This window comes from Mandrillus leucophaeus, unplaced genomic scaffold (assembly GCF_000951045.1).
Source record: "Mandrillus leucophaeus isolate KB7577 unplaced genomic scaffold, Mleu.le_1.0 Scaffold898, whole genome shotgun sequence".
NCBI lineage: Eukaryota > Metazoa > Chordata > Mammalia > Primates > Cercopithecidae > Mandrillus > Mandrillus leucophaeus.
The window spans coordinates 681097-698651 of NW_012109785.1; the positions used below are offsets into that span (position 1 = coordinate 681097).

At 45.3% G+C, this 17555-nt stretch overlaps 1 protein-coding gene across 1 annotated transcript in view; it reads left to right on the forward strand.

Moving 5' to 3' along the window:
• The window catches only part of NDUFA10 (NADH dehydrogenase (ubiquinone) 1 alpha subcomplex, 10, 42kDa), a 65400-nt gene that overhangs the window by 1979 nt on the left and 45866 nt on the right, over positions 1-17555 (forward strand). Inside the window, exons 3-7 of the mRNA XM_011969542.1 lie at positions 2840-3008; positions 3762-3977; positions 6262-6348; positions 9996-10117; positions 12928-13007. Coding sequence (XP_011824932.1) covers positions 2840-3008; positions 3762-3977; positions 6262-6348; positions 9996-10117; positions 12928-13007 — 674 coding nt within the window. The remainder of the gene's footprint in view (positions 1-2839; positions 3009-3761; positions 3978-6261; positions 6349-9995; positions 10118-12927; positions 13008-17555) is intronic.

Sequence of the window (17555 nt, forward strand, 5' to 3'; positions counted from 1 at the left end):
GAGGGGGGCAGTTCCACATCTCACCCGGCCTTTGGCGGCGGCTTCCAGGGTCGCTCTCGGGGTGGGTTTGGGGGACCCCTCCGGCCTCCGGAACTGTTTGGTCTTTGGTCGTGGACAGACTTCAGGGGGGCCGCGAGCTTCTGCAGGCCATTTTATCTCAGCTTTAAGCAAAACGCTGGAGCGCGGAGGTGATCCGCCCGGAGGCTGCCCTCATGCGGGAGGCCAGTGTGCAGGTGGCAGGCCGGGGGCACGCGCGCTTGTCATTCGATGATTCACGTAGCAGCCCTGTCAAGAGCCATTTAAAGGTCGGACCCTGCTAGGTGCTGGGGTGATGCGATGTTGAGCAGAAACGGAGTCCAGTGCTTGTGTTTTCTTCCTTCTGCCTTTACTCTTACTGACTACTCATTTCTTAGCAGTTTGCCCCCGCCTTTTTTAGTGAAATTGTTTCATACATTTGTAACACAGTTGGATTGCTTTGTCATACTCTGCTTTACATCCTGGGATCCTTCTACCTAATGAGTTTTCAAAAATGTGCATACATTGCATGCATTCTTTGTGCTATAAGGTTCTATGGATTTTTTTCTTTGTGCTATAAGGTTCTATGGGTTCTGACAAGTGTATGATGGCATGTCTCCACCGTTATAGGTTCATACAGAGTAGCTTCCCTGCCTTAAAAAATTCGCCTCTGCTTTACGTATTAAACCCTTCTTTTCCTCGAACCCCTGACAACCACAGGTATCATTACCGTTTCCATAGTTGCCTTTTGTGGAATGTCATATAATTAGAATTATACAATATATTGCCTTTTCAGACGCCTTGAATACTTGGAAGTATCTGTATAAGATTCACTTATGTCTTCGTGGCTTGATAACTCATTTCTTTTTAATCACTGAATAATATCTCATTGCATGGATGTACTTCAGTTAATCCATTCAGCAATTGAAGGGCATCTTGGTTGCTTCAAGTTTTTGGCAATTATGAATAAAGCTGCTGTAATCATGTATGTGCAGATTGTTTTTGGAAATGCATTTTTATATCAGTTGGGTAATACCTGGAAGAGTGATTACCGGATCATGTAGTAAGACTAGTTTTCTAAGCAGGTGCCAAGCCATCTTCCAGAGTGACTGTGCCATTTGACTCCTACCAGCAGTGAAGGCTCTCCTTGTTGCTCTGCATGCTTGCCAGCGTGCGGGGCTGTCAGTTACTTTGGATTGCTATGCATTCTGATAGATGCGTAGTGGTATCTTGTTTTAACTTTGGAATATCTCATGACATACAGTGTTCAGCATATTTTCGTATGCTTATTTGCTATCTGAGTTAATTTCATTTGTGAGAGGTGTTCACATCTTTTGCCCATTTTTAAATTGGGTTGTCTGCTCTGCATTGTTTTGTAACTTGTTTCTTCCTTACTCTTCAGTTATCAAATAAATCAAGATCGAAAAATATCTTGATATTTTATATTCTCCTGTTTTATTTAAATTTCACAAAGAAGTATTTTAATATTTTTATATTTTCTTGAGTACTTAGTATTCCATAATATGGATATGCCTTAAATTTTTTTAACTATTCCTTCGTTGTCGGACATTTAAGGGTTTCTATTTGCATTTTTGATGTTCCATATCATACTTCATTGAGCATCCTTATAGGTCAGTCTTATGTATATAGCCTTTGAATGGATTCCTAATGCTGTAGACCCAGTGTCCTCTAGGTTTCATTACCATTAGCAGTTTAGGATGGTACTCATTGTGTTGTCCTAACTCTGTAATCATTTTAAAAATTATTTCTCATTTTGATACATGAAAAACTAATGTCTCTTGATGATAGTCTTTTGTTTTTTTTGTAGCAAGATTAACCACTTTTTCATGTGGTTTTTAGCTGTATTTTATAATTTTAAAATAAGCTATGTGTTTTTATTCTTTGTTTTGCTTATTGTGCTATACAATCTCTGTATATAGTAAGGCTGTTATCCCATCATACGTGTTGAACTTTTTCAGTTTATTTTACTTTTGGTTATATTTCTTTTCTTTTTTTGGAAGGATTGTTTTGGCTTTAGCGTGGAGAATAAATTGGGATGCTGGAGACAGGAGTTGAAGCAGGCCTTTGCCTTATAGATGAGAGGTGTGAGGATGTCAACAGAGTCAGCACACAGCATAGGGAGGTGATGCAGTGTTCAGAGAGTTTGAAGAGTTAGGATTTCGTGCGTAATTCTGCAGTTGAAGGAAGAAGGAAGGTGTCACTCAAATTTGCTGTCTTTTGCTTGTTAGGTAGTGGATATTCCCTGCTGTGAGGGAAAGCAGATTTGGGGGCTTTTCACCTTAGCTCTGTTACCTTCAGGTGCCTTCAGGACATCTAGGTGGGGCTGTTTAATAGGCAGTGGGGTAACTAGGTCAGGAGCTGGGGACAGAAGCTTGGATTAGAGAAATATTTTTTATTCCCTTCCCTTCACTCCCAAGCTGCCCTCCATCCCTGTCTTTCTTCCTTCTGTCCGTCCGTCCGTCTGTCCATCCATCCACCCATCCATCCATCCATCCCCCCTCCCTCCCTCCCTCCAATTTTTATTGAACATAGTAAACATATTTAATAAAAATTTCAGACACTGTTCCAGGGCCTGAGGATTTAGCAGTGAACAAACAGACAATATATCTGCCCTTAATGAAACTTGCATGTACAGAGTGGTGGGGGATAGACAGCTAATTAAACAAATTAATAGGCAATAAAGATGTAGATGTTGGCATTTTTATCACCAAGAGATTTCTCAATTTTTTTACCTAATAATTGCTAATGCCTACAGGAACCAGAGTGGTCACAACGTGCTGCTGTGTGATTTTGTGTTTTTCAGAGAGGAATTCATAGCAGTGTGCAGTGCAAGCTGCGCTATGGAATGTGGCATTTCCTATTTGGGGATAAAACAAGCACGAGACTGACAGAGCGCAGCAGGGTGATAACTGTAGATGGCAATATATGTACCGGAAAAGGCAGACTTGCAAAAGAAGTAGCAGAGAAACTAGGTATGATTTTATGTTATACAGAATGATACGTTTTTCTCAGATATATGGTTGCTTATTTCACTGATGTTTCTTCAATATTAATATTAAATAATATTAAATGTTTAGTAATTGGACCTAAGATGGGTATTTCACATTTTTGTTTATTGAAAAAGCTGTTTTATAAAACAAGAAAAAGCTGTTTTTAATCTTTTGTGTTTGGAAAATTTGTAAAAATCCATGCTGGTTGTCAGTTTGAATTGGAATTTTATGTGGACAGTGTAAGCAGGGCACTGCCACGTAAACTGTTGTGTTTGAACTTTGCGACAGCCTCTGAAATAGAGCTGAGGATGGTACTCATTCACAGATGGGTATACTCCTAAGTGAGCGGGTGCCACATAGCTGGGTCCCACAGCCAAGGTTAGAGCCCCTTCCGGACTCCTGGTGCAGCTGTGTGTCCCTCGTACCTTTCTGTAGCACCTGCATGACAGCAGCTGCCCGCTAGAGGGGGCTCCTGTGGTTACAGGGAGCAGTGCTTTCAGGAGGAACCTGGATAAGGGCACGGTGCAAGCTCCTTCGCTCACATGCTTGCTCGTATATGTTGTGTGTTCCCTTCATACATGATGAAACCCAGGCATGAAGGTGACTTTCTCTAGGTCTTTGGCGCCATCCCTGGTGGTGATAATCGGGCGGGCTGTGTGTTTTGGCTAGGCCACACTGCTCCCTGCGGGAAGTGAGTGATGTACATGAGACTGCATCGATTGTTTCTCTTTTCAGGCTTCAAGCACTTTCCTGAAGCGGGGATTCATTATGCAGACAGTACCACAGGAGATGGGAAGCCCCTCGCCGAAGACTATAGTGGCAATCTTAGTTTGGAGAAATTTTATGATGATCCGAGAAGCAATGATGGCCACAGTTACCGCCTGCAGTCCTGGTTGTACAGCAGTCGCCTCCTGCAGTACTCAGATGCCTTGGAGCACTTGCTGACGACAGGTGCAGTATTTCTGGGCAGTTAGACTTGTTCTGTACTTGAATGCTATTCTAGAATTCAGCCACGTTAAATTGCCACTGAGTCGAGCTTTCCTTTAAGGGTGTTTAATGAAGTAAGCTCTGTCTTTCCAACAAGATCATGAATTTCTTGAGATTGTGTTATTTTTGCTTCAGAATTAATTTAATGCTATTTCACTGTGGATACTGGAGTGAGATTTATGGATTGTATAGAATTCTCAAGGCACTGCTTTAGGCTTGTATACTTACATATTCATTTATATATGAAATGTGTCAAAACAAAGGGGAAAAGGGAGCATAGACGTGTCCAGGAGGAAATGGGATCACACTTATGAAGATTGTGCATGTGCCATACAGACAGAGATGGGGATGCCAACAAAATAGGGTTGTTCTGGAGGGCCCAGAGATAGGCTGGAATTCACCATAAAGCCACAAGGTAGACGTTAACCTTGATAAGATGACGGGGGTAGGGAGAACACGCAGAGTCCCATAGGCCAGTGCAGGAGGAGAGGATGCTTCCCTTGAAGATGTCCAAACAGGAAGGAAATGGGCAGGAACTGTGTACTGGGGAGGCTGGGAGATGGAGACGGGGACCAGAAAGTGGAGCTGTGTACTGGGGAGTCAGGGAGATGGAGAACAGGGATCAGAAAGTATAGTTAGGAGAGGAAGGGAATGTGGATGAAAGGGCAGGAACATGGACTACTTGTGTGCAGAACGAGGTTAGGGTCCAGCCAGGGGCGACTGTAATCATCCTGGGAAACAGCAGTGCATGCTAGACATCCTGAGAGTTGGACCGCAGATGCACTGCCGAGTTGTGGTCAAGGCTACCATGCCACGGCAGTCCTGAATTCACAGGTGGCAGCAAAGGGCACATCTGTGTGCAGAGAGAGGGAGCTGGGTGGGTTCTTGGGGCCTGTGTGTCTGTTTTACATTGCAGTGCTTGCCACGCTCATCGATTGGCAGTGCCTCTGATGAGCTTCTCACACACAAGCTCAGCTCCCACTAGGATTGGCTTCATGAGGTCTGAGCTGTGAGAACAAGAATGTGGTTTTCACCAAGAGTGGCCGGCTGACAGGGCTCCTTCTCAGAGCTGTGCTCAGGAGCTGCTGCCTGTGCTCCTTCAGGTCTCCACGGATGCAGTGTGTGTCCATGACACGTATCTACACAGTTGTACAGTGGTGGAGTTACTGTCTTGCTTTTTCAACATTTTATTAGTGATTCTTTCTTTTCTTATATGAACGTAAGCCCTGATCTTAGTTAGTGTTACTCCTAAGAAAACAATGTGGTCTGCTGTTTCTGTTTTGAGATGCTTTACCGGAGCCAATCCAGGAGCTGATGTCGTAGCATGGACTTATACTGACATCCAGGCTTACTCCACGTTCTTTTTGAAGCATTCTTCAACCCTGTCTTCTGACTATTCATTTCTTAAAATGAAAAAGAAACATTTTACTTGTTAAATAAAACCTTGCTTTTTTGTGTGCTATAGTAACCTATTTCCCGTTTAGAAAAAAAAGTGCAGCTTGCTCCCATCTCAGTGTTCTTGGGGCACATTGGCGCTGGGTTAATGTATTCATTAAATATTTAGTGCATGACTGCTGTGTGCCAGACCCATTCTGGGAGCTACGGGTGCCACAGGGAGGGAAGCCTGTGTTTTAGTAGGGGGACGAAGACTCGATGTGGAAACAAGAATGTCTTGTCCCAGGTGAGTGGTGGGTGCTCTGAGGAAGGAGGCCACGGCGAGAGGCTAGGTAGGAAGATTAGGGGAAGCCTCTGCCCAGACACAGCAGGGTTGACCACAGGGAGGCTGGCTGGGAACCGGGGACCAGTGCTCTGAGCTGCACCAGTCTCCGACGGGGCTGCTGTGATACTAACACAGCCAGTGAGGCTGGGAGTGGACGGAGGTGAGGTTGAGAAGTAGCCCAGCATTGGTAGACCTGACTGGAATGGTGGGGGCAGGAGCAGGATAGGGGTGGACACTGTAGGGATGGAATACATTATTTAAAAACAAAGCACTTTTTGTATTAACTGGATGCTTTCCGTTATAGCTGACTGAATGAAACAATGTTATATTGCTCAAAACTGAAAAGACAATTTCAGTTTTTGAAAATGACTTTCCACTTTTGAATATGTGTATGTTCTTTTCAGTATTTTGGTGTGGAAATGGAATTGTAAATGACTGTTATTTTCTTTTTTCTGAAATACAGTGATCAGTTGACAGTGCTATGCTCTGTGTCTGATTTTCAGTTTCTGTTTGCTTGTTTTTAAACAGGACAAGGTGTTGTATTGGAGCGCTCCATCTTCAGTGACTTTGTGTTCCTGGAGGCGATGTACAACCAGGGATTCATCCGAAAGCAGTGTGAGTCAGGGTTGCAGACAGGCTTCTGGGTGTGTGGTGTGTCTTTGCAAAGGCTGTAATAGATTCACCTTGCACTTACTGTGTTTATGAATGTTTGTTGATGAATAAATGCCATTACTTAATCGGTCTCCACTGGAAAAAGGGACTTCCTAAGGTGTCTTCCACCCTTTCTCCCTCCTAAAATAGGTGTATTTTATGCTATCATGTCTCCCTGTAAAAGCAGATTGGAGCCCTGGACCTCAAACACACACAGCTTAAACTGCAGTCCCCACAGCCTCCCTGTGGTTAGAACCTGCCCCGCGCTCAGCCTGCCCTAGCAATACCTAGGCTATAGCTCTAATTGTAATAAACGCTCCAGTTTCTAGTGTATGATTTTGATGAATTGGGATGTTGGCCCTGCCAGTTGCCGGCATCACCGCAGTCCTTCCCTCTGACACGTTGCCATTTTTCAGGACAGTAGCTTTGTGTTGCTGTATTGAGGAAGGTCTGACAAGTGGCAAATGGAAAGGAACAAAGACCACGTGGTTTGAAGCAGGCTGACCTTGAGGAGTCAGGGTGGGGTTGGGGTGTCTGTGACTAGGACTCTGTTGGGTGGTGTGTTGAACAGGCCTGGTGGACAGCCTGACTGACGGCGTTTTCATCTGTAGACTGAGGTGGCTGGAGCCAGTGGAAAGCTGGAATCTGGGAACTCAGAGGAAGTACTATTGGTTAGTGAGTGAAAGAGGAGGCCAAAGCAAGCCAGGTGACGATTCTGCGGAGGAGACGCCTGCTCCTGGCTGCTCGTGTGTCCTGGTGTTACTCCACCTGTGAGCTTGCCGCCCACAAGAGCACTGCAAGCCCTTGTTTCTGATGGGGGCTGATCCTCCCTGGGTATGCTGAGCAGCGGGTCAGGTCACCAGCAGGTGTTTCTGGAGTGCCTGTGGTGTGCCAGGTTCTCTTAGGTGCTCGGGATATGAATATGAAGAAACGTAAGACAAGGCTCCCACAGGCCCGGGGTTGGGGGCTGTTGAACCAGCGGAGATGGTTAATTGCAATCAAGTGTACTTAGCAGCTCCTGAGCATTACTCCTGGCTGCTTTAGGGGCACATAGGAGAAATGTGTAACCAACTGGGAGATGGGATAGTGTCAGGGACAGCTGTTTTGACAAATGGCCTGTCATCTGTAGCGCAGCAGGAGTGAGGGAGGCGTGGGGATGGTGGAGAAGCCCGCGTGTGCCGCAGGCTGGTGGTGGTGTCCTGTAGTGAGGGCTGGGTGCTGGGGGAGAATGATGCTGGCTGAGGCTGCACGAGGAAGGAGCTGCGCCTTGGCGAGGATGCTGGCTTCTGTGCTGAAACTAGTGAGGGACCCCTGGAAGGTCTTTAGCATAGCAGAGGTGGTTAGATGTGAGTTTAAAATGGTTGCAGGCCTTCGTCTGAAGGATGCATTTGGTGAGGAGAGACGGAAGTGGAGGGAGCCTATCTGGGAGGAAATTGGGGTGGGACAGGCATCCCCAGCAGGGAGGCTGCGCTGGGCAATGGGAGTTGCTGCTCAGGAGGGACACTGGGCAGGCCTGGGTGGGTGGCTTCCTGCGTGCACAGTGGGGAGTGGCGTGGACCTGCCCTGGCTGGTGGGCTGCTAAGGGGGAAGGACGCACAGGGGCAGTGGACCCAGGTGGCTTCATGTTTGGGTAGGTCGGATTCCTGAGTGTGAGGTTCCCATGGCAAGGTGGCAGGAGACACCTGTTGGCGTCTGCTGAGTGTCTGCTGAAGTCTGAGGACTGCCCTGGGCTGGAGGTAGTCTGCAGGCGTTGGGGGTCCAGCACTGACCAAGGGCATGCTTATCTTGGGAAAGCCCAAGTAGTGATGGGGGAGGGCTGAGACCAGATCCTTGGGGGACCGTTTCTGGGGAGATGAGACCCCCCTGACGGATTGAAGCTGAATGATCAGAGGTGCACAGGAGGAAGCAGAAGGTATGTGGGGAGAGTTGGTTGTTGGTGTCACGTGTGCTGTAACTGTGATGAGAACTGAGAAGTGACTGTCACGTTTCACCTTGTGGGGGCTGGTGACGTTAGCCAGAGTCGTTTCAGTGCTGGGCTGGGGGAAAGCAGATCATGTTGGCTAAAGGACAGGTGGCATAGAGCAAGGTGGGAACCACCTGAGAAGTGAGTGTATCGGCGGGAAGGAAGGTGAGAGCAGAGACTCGATGAAGGAAGGTTTGATCTCAGCAGCAGGAGAGCCCAGCCTGCTACTGGCCCAGCAGTCAGGAAGCAGACCTGAGGCCCCGTGTGCTCTGCCTGGCTGCGGGTTTGTTTCTATGCTCAGGTGAACGGTACTCCACTGGCAGCCTCCGTCCTTCGCTTTGTCACACCTCCTCCTGGGTGGTCTTTTTCTTTAGCTCATGCCATCCCTGACCATGAGCCAGGGCCCATCCCGTGATCGCCTCTAGAGTAGGTTACTAGGAATACTCACTGGAACTTTTCTTTAAATTTAATTTTAATTTAACTTTTAAAATTTTTATTTATTTATTTTGAGACTAGGTTAGGAGACTGGCTAATGTTTGTATTTTTGGTAGAGATGGGATTTCACCATGTTGCTCAGGCTGGTCCTGAACTCCTGGGCTCCAGTGATCTGTGCCCACCTTGGCCTCCCAAAGTGCCAGGATGACAGGCGTGAGCCACTGTGCCCAGCCCATTTCCTCAAAATAACTGTCTTTCCGTGAACCCTAGTGTGGCCATCTGTCACTTCTGGAAGGTTCCACATGTGAAAAGCTGCGGAGGGGATGGCTTCTCAACGTGGCCTCTCCACATGCACTGGCGTGCACTCTGTGCTGGCTTCCGGGAGGTCGGGTGTGCACGAGCACGTGCAGGTGTAGAGTGTTCTGAGGAGCGGCAGGGTTCCCTTGGGTGGCATGGGCCCTGCGGATGCCGTCTGGATTATGCATTCTGTGTAGTGATCACTTTAGGAAAATTATTCCTCAGCCTTAGCTGCTTTCAGTTTCATTTTGTCACTAAATCAGACTCAGTAGATACTTCTGTGCAACTGATTATGCTTACTGAACCGGGATAAATGTAGCTTGATTTTCAGCTGAGTTATTTGAAAAATAAAGTGTTTAAAGCTGTTTTTTATTTTCTAGAGAAGACCAGACTGTTGTATCTATTGTTACTATGAAGAAACATAGTAGCAGGTATACACTGCAGGTATATGGAATATATTTCAGTTCAAAGATCACTGAACTGTGACCTCCATCTTGCGTGAACTACGCCTTGCCTCAGAAGCAAAAGTGACCCCTTAAATGTGGCTAAGATGTGCTAAAGATCTGTCTTTTAGGATGATTAAGGTCACAGTTTAAATGCTGATATTTTACTTGTGTAAGTAGCTTAATTTCTCTGGTCCTCAGTCCTTTGGTTTGTAAATACAGTAGAGGTGAGAAGCCCTGTTTGCAGGGTTGTGGGCACCACAGCTGCTGTCTGCACATGCCCTGTGGCACCTGGAGCACAGTCACATGCCGTGTGTGGTCAGTGCTTAGAACTGTGGCTGAGCTAGGGTCTGTAGATTGCTGCTTTCTCTGAGAATTGCACGTATGTTTGCCCTTTTATTCAGGGGGTAGCGTGTTTTAGAAACCTGTGTGGGGACTGGTAGGTGACGGTGCCCATTTCTCTTGTGTGCCAGGTGTGGACCACTACAACGAAGTGAAGAACATCACTGCCTGCGAATACTTGCCCCCGCACCTGGTGGTCTACGTCGATGTGCCCGTTCCAGAGGTCCAGAGGAGGATTCAGAAGAAAGGAGATGTAATGCAGTTTGAAACCAAAGGCCGGGCGTCTCCATTTTTCATGTAGATCAGCACTAAAAGCCCTGTGTTAATAGCACACTAATTCCCACCAGTCCTCACTAGGAGGGGTGACACACACCCTGGTCCCACCCGAGAGAGGGCGTCTGCAGGGGTGGAGGGGAGAACCCAGGGCTTGGCCTGGTGCCGCCGCCTGAGGACCTGCTGCCCACCAGTGCTCTGCGGTCCCGCTGTGGTCCCCCGAGTCCCCTCAGCTGTTTAAACTTTGGAGACTGGGGAGGGCCTCCTGGTAGAGCATCCTCCATCCCTCTGTCACGTACCTTTCTGTTCTGTGATGAGGTTTTTGTGTCCTATCGTTTTCTTTCACATTGAAAGCAATTTCTTCTATCCCTCATCACTTCAATCTATTTAACGCAAATCGTGCCTCTCCCCCTTTTTCTTACTGATTCCAGCACAGTAGAGCGGTGATCTCCACACACATCCATTTACTCTTTGTAGTTTTCGTTGGATCTTAATTAGGTGGCCTGGAAACAATGCCTTTCGAAGGGACCCTGAGTCTGTGGGTAGCTGTGTTGGCGGCTTAGTGGAGGATCCAGAGATGAAACAAGGACTGTCTTTGCCCTGTGGCGAGTTCTTGTTTAATACTGTGTTATTTTTCCCTGGAGGAGAATATGGTCTCCTTTTTGATACTGTGATGAAAATGCAGGACTTCCTGCCTGTTCCTCGCTCTGGTGCCCACCCTCACTGCCGGAATTCTTGTAGGTGCTCAGGAAATACCTTTCTGGATGGTGTGAGGGCCACAGTAAAGCTCTGGGTATTTTTTGCTGCTCCTGAAAGATCCAGGAGACTAACTTTCCTTCTCTCTGCTGCAACAGTAGAAACAGCAAGACATCTGTGTATGCCTTTCTATTGCCGCTCTGGACCTGTCACTGTTTAAGCATACGCTTTTAAGTATGTTGCATAGTCAGACTTCCAAGAACCTTCCATCAAGTGGCAAAAGGAGGGAACTGCAAGTTCAAAATGTTTGTTTCTCAGTGGAATAACTGGACACTTTTGCTTATTATGCTGACATTTATTGGGAAAAACAAAGTCATATATTTAACATTCTCTAGGTAATTCTTTTGTTATCTGGGAAAACAGTATTTCAAAAATAATTCTGAGGTCTAAAGTAGAGCTGTCAACTTTTTAATTTTTCCAAGTAAAGTCTTTAATACTGTCACCAGCTGAAATTACCCCATTTTATAAAAGATGTCACATTATCAGTAAGTCTGTGTTCTTATTTTGATTTTTATTTCAACGCAGTCTGTGTCTCAATATTGCAGCTTTTGGGAATAACTGATGGGAATATCCGAAAACCATTTCTAGATTCTAAGAAAACAGTCAAAGTGATCAGTAACTACATGTTTTATCAATTAACTTCAGGTCTGATTTCTGAGATGGTTGTGTTATGTTGCATGTTATGGGCTTGGATTACACTAGAGTTTCTTTTATAATCAGTAAACATTTAATCTTATTCTACTTGGAACATAGCTAATGATAGAGATTTAGAATCATATCACCTCTTTTATACCTCTGTTACTTTCACTCACTCCTCTAATACAGAGCACGTCCTATATGCCAGGCACCTGTGCCAGGCACCTTGGAGGCTGCAAAGGTGAACAAAGATGGTCTCTGCTCAGACACCAAGTTCTTATTGGAAAATAGAACTCCCAATTACAGCCTTTCCCCCTTTTGACAGAGCAATGAAGTGCAACATTGCTTTTATCATCTTTTCCCTGTACCCCGTCTCATTACTGGAATTAATTATGTGTTCAGTAAATATTCTTTGAATGATAGCGTTTTTCTTACTTTGAATAGCTTTAGTGAGGTATAATTCATGCTTCATAAAATTCACCCATTTTAAGGGTACGATGGAATGATTTTTGGTAAATTTACCAAGTTGTTGCCACTCTTGCCGTAATCCAGTTTTAGAATGTTTTCATCATTTTGTAAGTTGAAACAGCAGGCTTGTTCATTTCTTTCTTCCTTCCTCTCTCCTGTGTTGATTGAGCATCCACTGTGTACCTGGTGGTGCTGGGGGCGTATCAGTGCGCAGGGTGGGTGAGGTCCTCCCCGTGAGCTCGTGTGCTGATGGGGAGACCTACAGCGAACAAGGAGATACATAATAAATATGTCAAATAGAGGAAAATGACGTGAAGAAAATGAAACAGGCTGAGAAGGTAGTGTGAAACTGTAAGGAGTTTTACATTTTAAAACTTGCTACTCGTAATTGGATTTTCAAGTTTCTGAAATTGGCATAGCACATTTCAGATGACGAGGGAGGTGAGAGCTGTAGAAAGTGGGAGGAGTGGTTGCGGGGAGATGGGTGAGCGATGAAGGTGGAGAGCAAGTTGGAGAGATGCAGGGAGAGTCAGGGGACAAGAAGCGGGTGTGCCGAGGACAGGTGGCGGACAGACAGGCCGCTGCCCCCGATTTTTGGTGCTCTTTCTTTGCTACACTCAGGCATGAGGCAGACAGGAGAGACAGGCAGTGCTGCTTGATAACAGGCTTCTTTCTTGCCCTAAGTACGCATCTTAGGATGTGTGGAGAAAGTCACGCTGTGGGAGCACATGGGCAGGCTCAGGTGTTCACTCTCGTAGATGGAGAATGATTCTAGCTGACGTTGGGGCCCTTTGCTGTCACCCCACAGTCCCCACAGTGCCCGACGTGAGTGGTGAGAAAATAAGGCCCAGTGATTTGCATTTTATATATGCACAGGTCAGAGAAAGTGGACTCTAAATGTTCGCGTTTGGTGTTTCTGCTTTTGTTCAGCCACATGAGATGAAGATCACCCCTGCCTATCTGCGGGACATTGAGAATGCCTATAAGAAGACCTTCCTCCCTGAGATGAGGTGAGCCAAACGCACGACCGATTGACGGGACTAGAACTTCTTCGCCAGTCGTTTCTCAGGCTCCAGCAGCCGGGGCAGTGTTCTGTCTTATTTACTGCAGTGGATATTGTCTGAGATGTTTAATCTGATGTTTATAAATAAGAAAAACAGGAGACATTTCAGTTTGAGTTTTGTGGGGTTTATTGGTTTGTTTATTTTGGTTTTCTTATCAATACTTTTGCTCTGCTCTATTTCCGAAGTGTTTTGATGCTAGAAGTAAACCAAGCTGTATTCCATGACAGGTTTTACCGTAGAGAACTTACGTATTTTTACTTCAGGTGTCAACTAAACATTTGTGTTTACCTAGAAGGATTGATTGGGAGTGTATTCATGGAGAAAATTTGTGAAAGATAACATTTTCTCGAGACATTCTTCATTGATGTCTTTGAGAGATGTTTGGATTAGATGAAGGAACCACCACCAGACAGTCTTTCTTCCTTTTCCCCCTTTCTTTCTTTGTTGAAAGCACACGGAAAATGTGGTTTCGCTTGTCCTGTGGCTTGTCATTCTGTGCTTCTGGGGTATATTCGTGTAGAAGGAGTGTCTGCCACACTCATTCAAGTCCAGTTAAACTCAGATTGTTTGAATAATGCTTGCATTGAAGATTTTTATACTATTTCTCATACGTTTTAAAAACCTAAGCCTCTTTTGGTGCCTAAAAATCTCATGTTCTTGTTGTTTAAAATTTCAAAGTAACTGTGAAGTTGGAAATAAAGATATAGTAATTTTAGAAAAAAGTTTTATTTTAAAATTTATTTTAGTTAAATACTGAATATTTACAATGAACAACCTCAGAAGATAATATTGTTAGACCGTAGGTAATTAATAAACAATAAAAAGTAAGAGAAATGTTTTATTTAGCGAGTTTTTTCTGTACCATAAGTATTAACGTTTATGTCATCTCTGCTTGTTTGTGGTGAGCATTTCTTTCTTGGGTGGTAAGAAGACAGGGTGGCCTCTGGCTTCCGTTTAACCTGTTGTACTGCCCTATTTCCAAGGCCACAATACCAAGGGAAGTATCTAGAGCCAACGTGAATAAACAGCATAAACAGAGATAGTTGACCCTAGAGTTTCAGGCTCAAAAATTACTCTTGGAGATTTTCTGGCTTCAGAAACATCACTGAGAATGAGCTTTCTCATAAGTTCTCAAATGGAATTTCTAGCTACAGCATCAGCAAAATGATGACTGGTTTCAGCCTGCGCACGGGGCGAGTTTCTTTTGCTTTGCCACCCTCGTAGACTCGTTAAGCCTCAGGCGTTTATTTCTTACCACTTCGGCTTGCTGTGCTTTTAGCTCTTGTTTTAGGAACAGATACAGTCTCTGTTCATTGTTAAAGGAGCTCTTACCTGACAGCTCAAGCCTATGGATTGATGGGAGCCAATTGGTGTAGGGGTCGTTTGTCACACATTGAAGAATGAGTACCAGATGTACTCTGTGCAGTATGCATTATTTTAAGTGTTGAATTGTAGACCAAGATCAAACTGCAGCTTTGTGATGGACTTGGATCTTAGAAGTTTTCTCTTAGAAATTCACTATGAAATTTGGCTGAAACTATTTTATGTAAAATTTCAAGAAGCCTATAACGAGTTGTATTTTAAAATTTATTGGCCATTAGTGTTTTAGAATTCAGGAATTATTTCCCGACAGAAACAATATTAGGTTTCCTGGGCTTGTATATTTAAACAATCGTTTAGTTAAACACTGAATATTTTTATTGTTAGATCTTAGACCTTAGAAGACAAAATCGCTAGATCATAGGTAATTAATGAACAGTAAAATCAAAACTAAGTAAGAGCTGTTTTGTTTAGTTTTAATACTAGTGTTTGAAATAAAGCAGATCGACCTGACAAGAGGATGGCTCCATTGAAGTTCTTTGTCTCCTGTCTTCCTCTGAGCAGTTCCTCCTGTGTTAGCCCTTCTCTCTGTCACATGCTGATATATGGTGATGCTTCACTGTTTTTGTATATGTTGCTTATAAATGCCTAAAGAGCATTGCAGCCTTTTCCAGAATATTTGTATTGTGGGATTTTAAGAGGCACAATGAGCTAACTCTCATAGGAATGTGTGTTTTCTGGCTTTGTCAATATTTATGACCCAGATCTTAGGCGTACATGTCTTTATCCTCATTACCTTAATTATGAATGTGTTAATGAGTATGAGTATCATTTAGTTTCACAAACATTTGGCCATTCCCTTGTTCAACATCTGTTTATTTACTCAACTCCAACAATGCTAGCTTCCAGTGTCAGTGTTAGCTGAGACACAGAGGTACTCAAGACAGGGTAGGGAAGGCCTTTCTGAAAAAGAATCATCTCTGAGATTTCAGAGACCAGAAGAGAAGCACTGAGTGGCCAGCCTGACATGCAGCGAGTTTTGTAACTGTCCGTTGTTTCAGATTGTTCTAAGGTGGGTGAGGAGCTGGGGAGGCTCTGGAAGTATTGAAGTAACTTGCAGGTTCAGGAATACAGCTTGTGGCTCTCCTCGGCCCTGAGCGACCTGTAGGAATAACCACCATTGAGGTGGCACGTGAACTGCCGGCCCAGTCCTTTGTGGGGTTTCCTCCAGATCCCTGACTCTACACTTGATACCTTCTTATTTTAGGCCTCCTTTCACGAGGCAGTGGGAATGAGAAGCGGATGTGACTGGACAGAGGCGGTTTTATTTGTCTGTTGCTGAGATTGTCAGCATGCTGAATCGAGGCACACAGAAGATAGAAAATGGCTCTCCAGGTTGCTCTCAGCAGGTAGTTTGGGGTCTGGAGCTCATTGAGGGCAGGAGCCCTGTCTTCCCTACTTTCCGCACCCCACACAGCGCCTGGCTCCTGGTGGGGCTTCAGCTGATGTCTGTTCAGTTATGTGTGTGTAATGTACCTGTCACATCATCCTGATCTCTCATGTCCACTCTTGTGCAAGTATGTCAAATAGTTTGTGACCTTTCATATTGCTGTGTGAGAACAAATAATGTTTCTGTGCCAGCCCTGTTCATCAGGAATGCTTAAGACCTCTGTCTCCTGTATGCTTCAGTTGAATATTCTCTTAGGTGACTTGCAGAGGGAATTACTCTTCTTTGTCACTTTGTGCCTTTCTCTTCGTAATAACAATGAGTAGCTGTAGACGGTTCAGGAAGCAATACAGCAAGTCCTGTGTTTAGCGTGACCTTTTCCTTGCCAGCCCTAATGGCAAGTGCAGTAAGTTACTTTCCTCACTATGGATTTATTGTTCACTCTGCTTACAGTTTCTGACCATTTATGTTGATCTTAAGAGCGCTGTGAGGGATGCAGTGACCTTGTTGCAGTGAGAATCTGTTACCCAGTTGTGTGACTCTGTGAATTGTGTGTTACAGACTTGTGTGGAACAGATGTGTTACTGAGTGATTATAGAGCTTGAAGACTTTTTTCTGTTTCCTACACTTTGGAAGTGATACGTGTCAGTAACGATGAGACTTAATAAAATACAAGCTCTTTACCTATACCGTGGAATGTGACTCACCAGTGGGCTGTTGAAGATGGTCAGCAGGGTAGGTGAAGTTTGTTTGGCACCATTGTAGGGGTCAGATGCTGATTTCAGTATGAGAATAAATAGCTTGTACATTCTTGGGAGTATTTATTTACCCTGTATGTTTACATCCTAAATGTGTGGAGGGTACTCCGGTATAAGGATGCCCTCTGCCTGTGCTCGGTTAGGCCCTAGGTTTTGTTGTCCTTTCCTGCAACCGGCACCTAAATGAGATGTCCCTTGTTTATACTGGGCAGATGATGCGTGGGCCACAGTAGCCCCTTGATATTATGCTGGAAGGGGTTTCTAGCGTTTCTGCCGTGGTGGGCACTCCATTGAGCCTCCTGTTCCGGCCTGTCTGCTGGCCTCTCTGGCCAGGATTGGGACTGCATAGGCTCCCTATGGGTGGTCTGGAGATGATGGCAGGGGCAGCTTCTTCACGTGGTGAGGTATGGACATGCTAACCTGCTGCTTTTCAGTCATCCCCTGGCTGGACAGCCAGGTCTCTGAATGGTCAGTGTAGGCATGGGGGAAGCGGGCATGGTGAACTGCTGCTCCCTTCCTTCTGGGACCTGGTGCTAAATTCTCAGTGGCCGGACTAAAGATCAAGGATGAAGATAACTGAGTTGCTGCTACCCTGTTGTATAGTTTGGCTGAAACAGGTTACTTTGAGGGTTTCATTTGTCTCGTAAATTCTAAATCCTAGTAGCTCAATTAACCTGTGTCCCACTTTGCCAGTTTTGTGCCCTCTGTGCCTGTCCTCGGTTAGGCCCTGGGCTTCGTTGTCCTTCCCTGCAGCGGGCACTGCATTTGGCGATGGTATGTGCAGCTGCCGACGTGGCTCATGTACCTTGTTCCTGTGGACAGTGATGGCTGTGGTCTGTCACGCCCTTGGCTTGGGGGCAGTGTAGTCAGGAGAAGGGAAACGAGGAAATGGACCTGCTGTTGTCACTGTCAAGCCAGCCATGAGAACATTCTGGCTTCTTTCAACATGTCCTCCTGAACCAGTCAAGC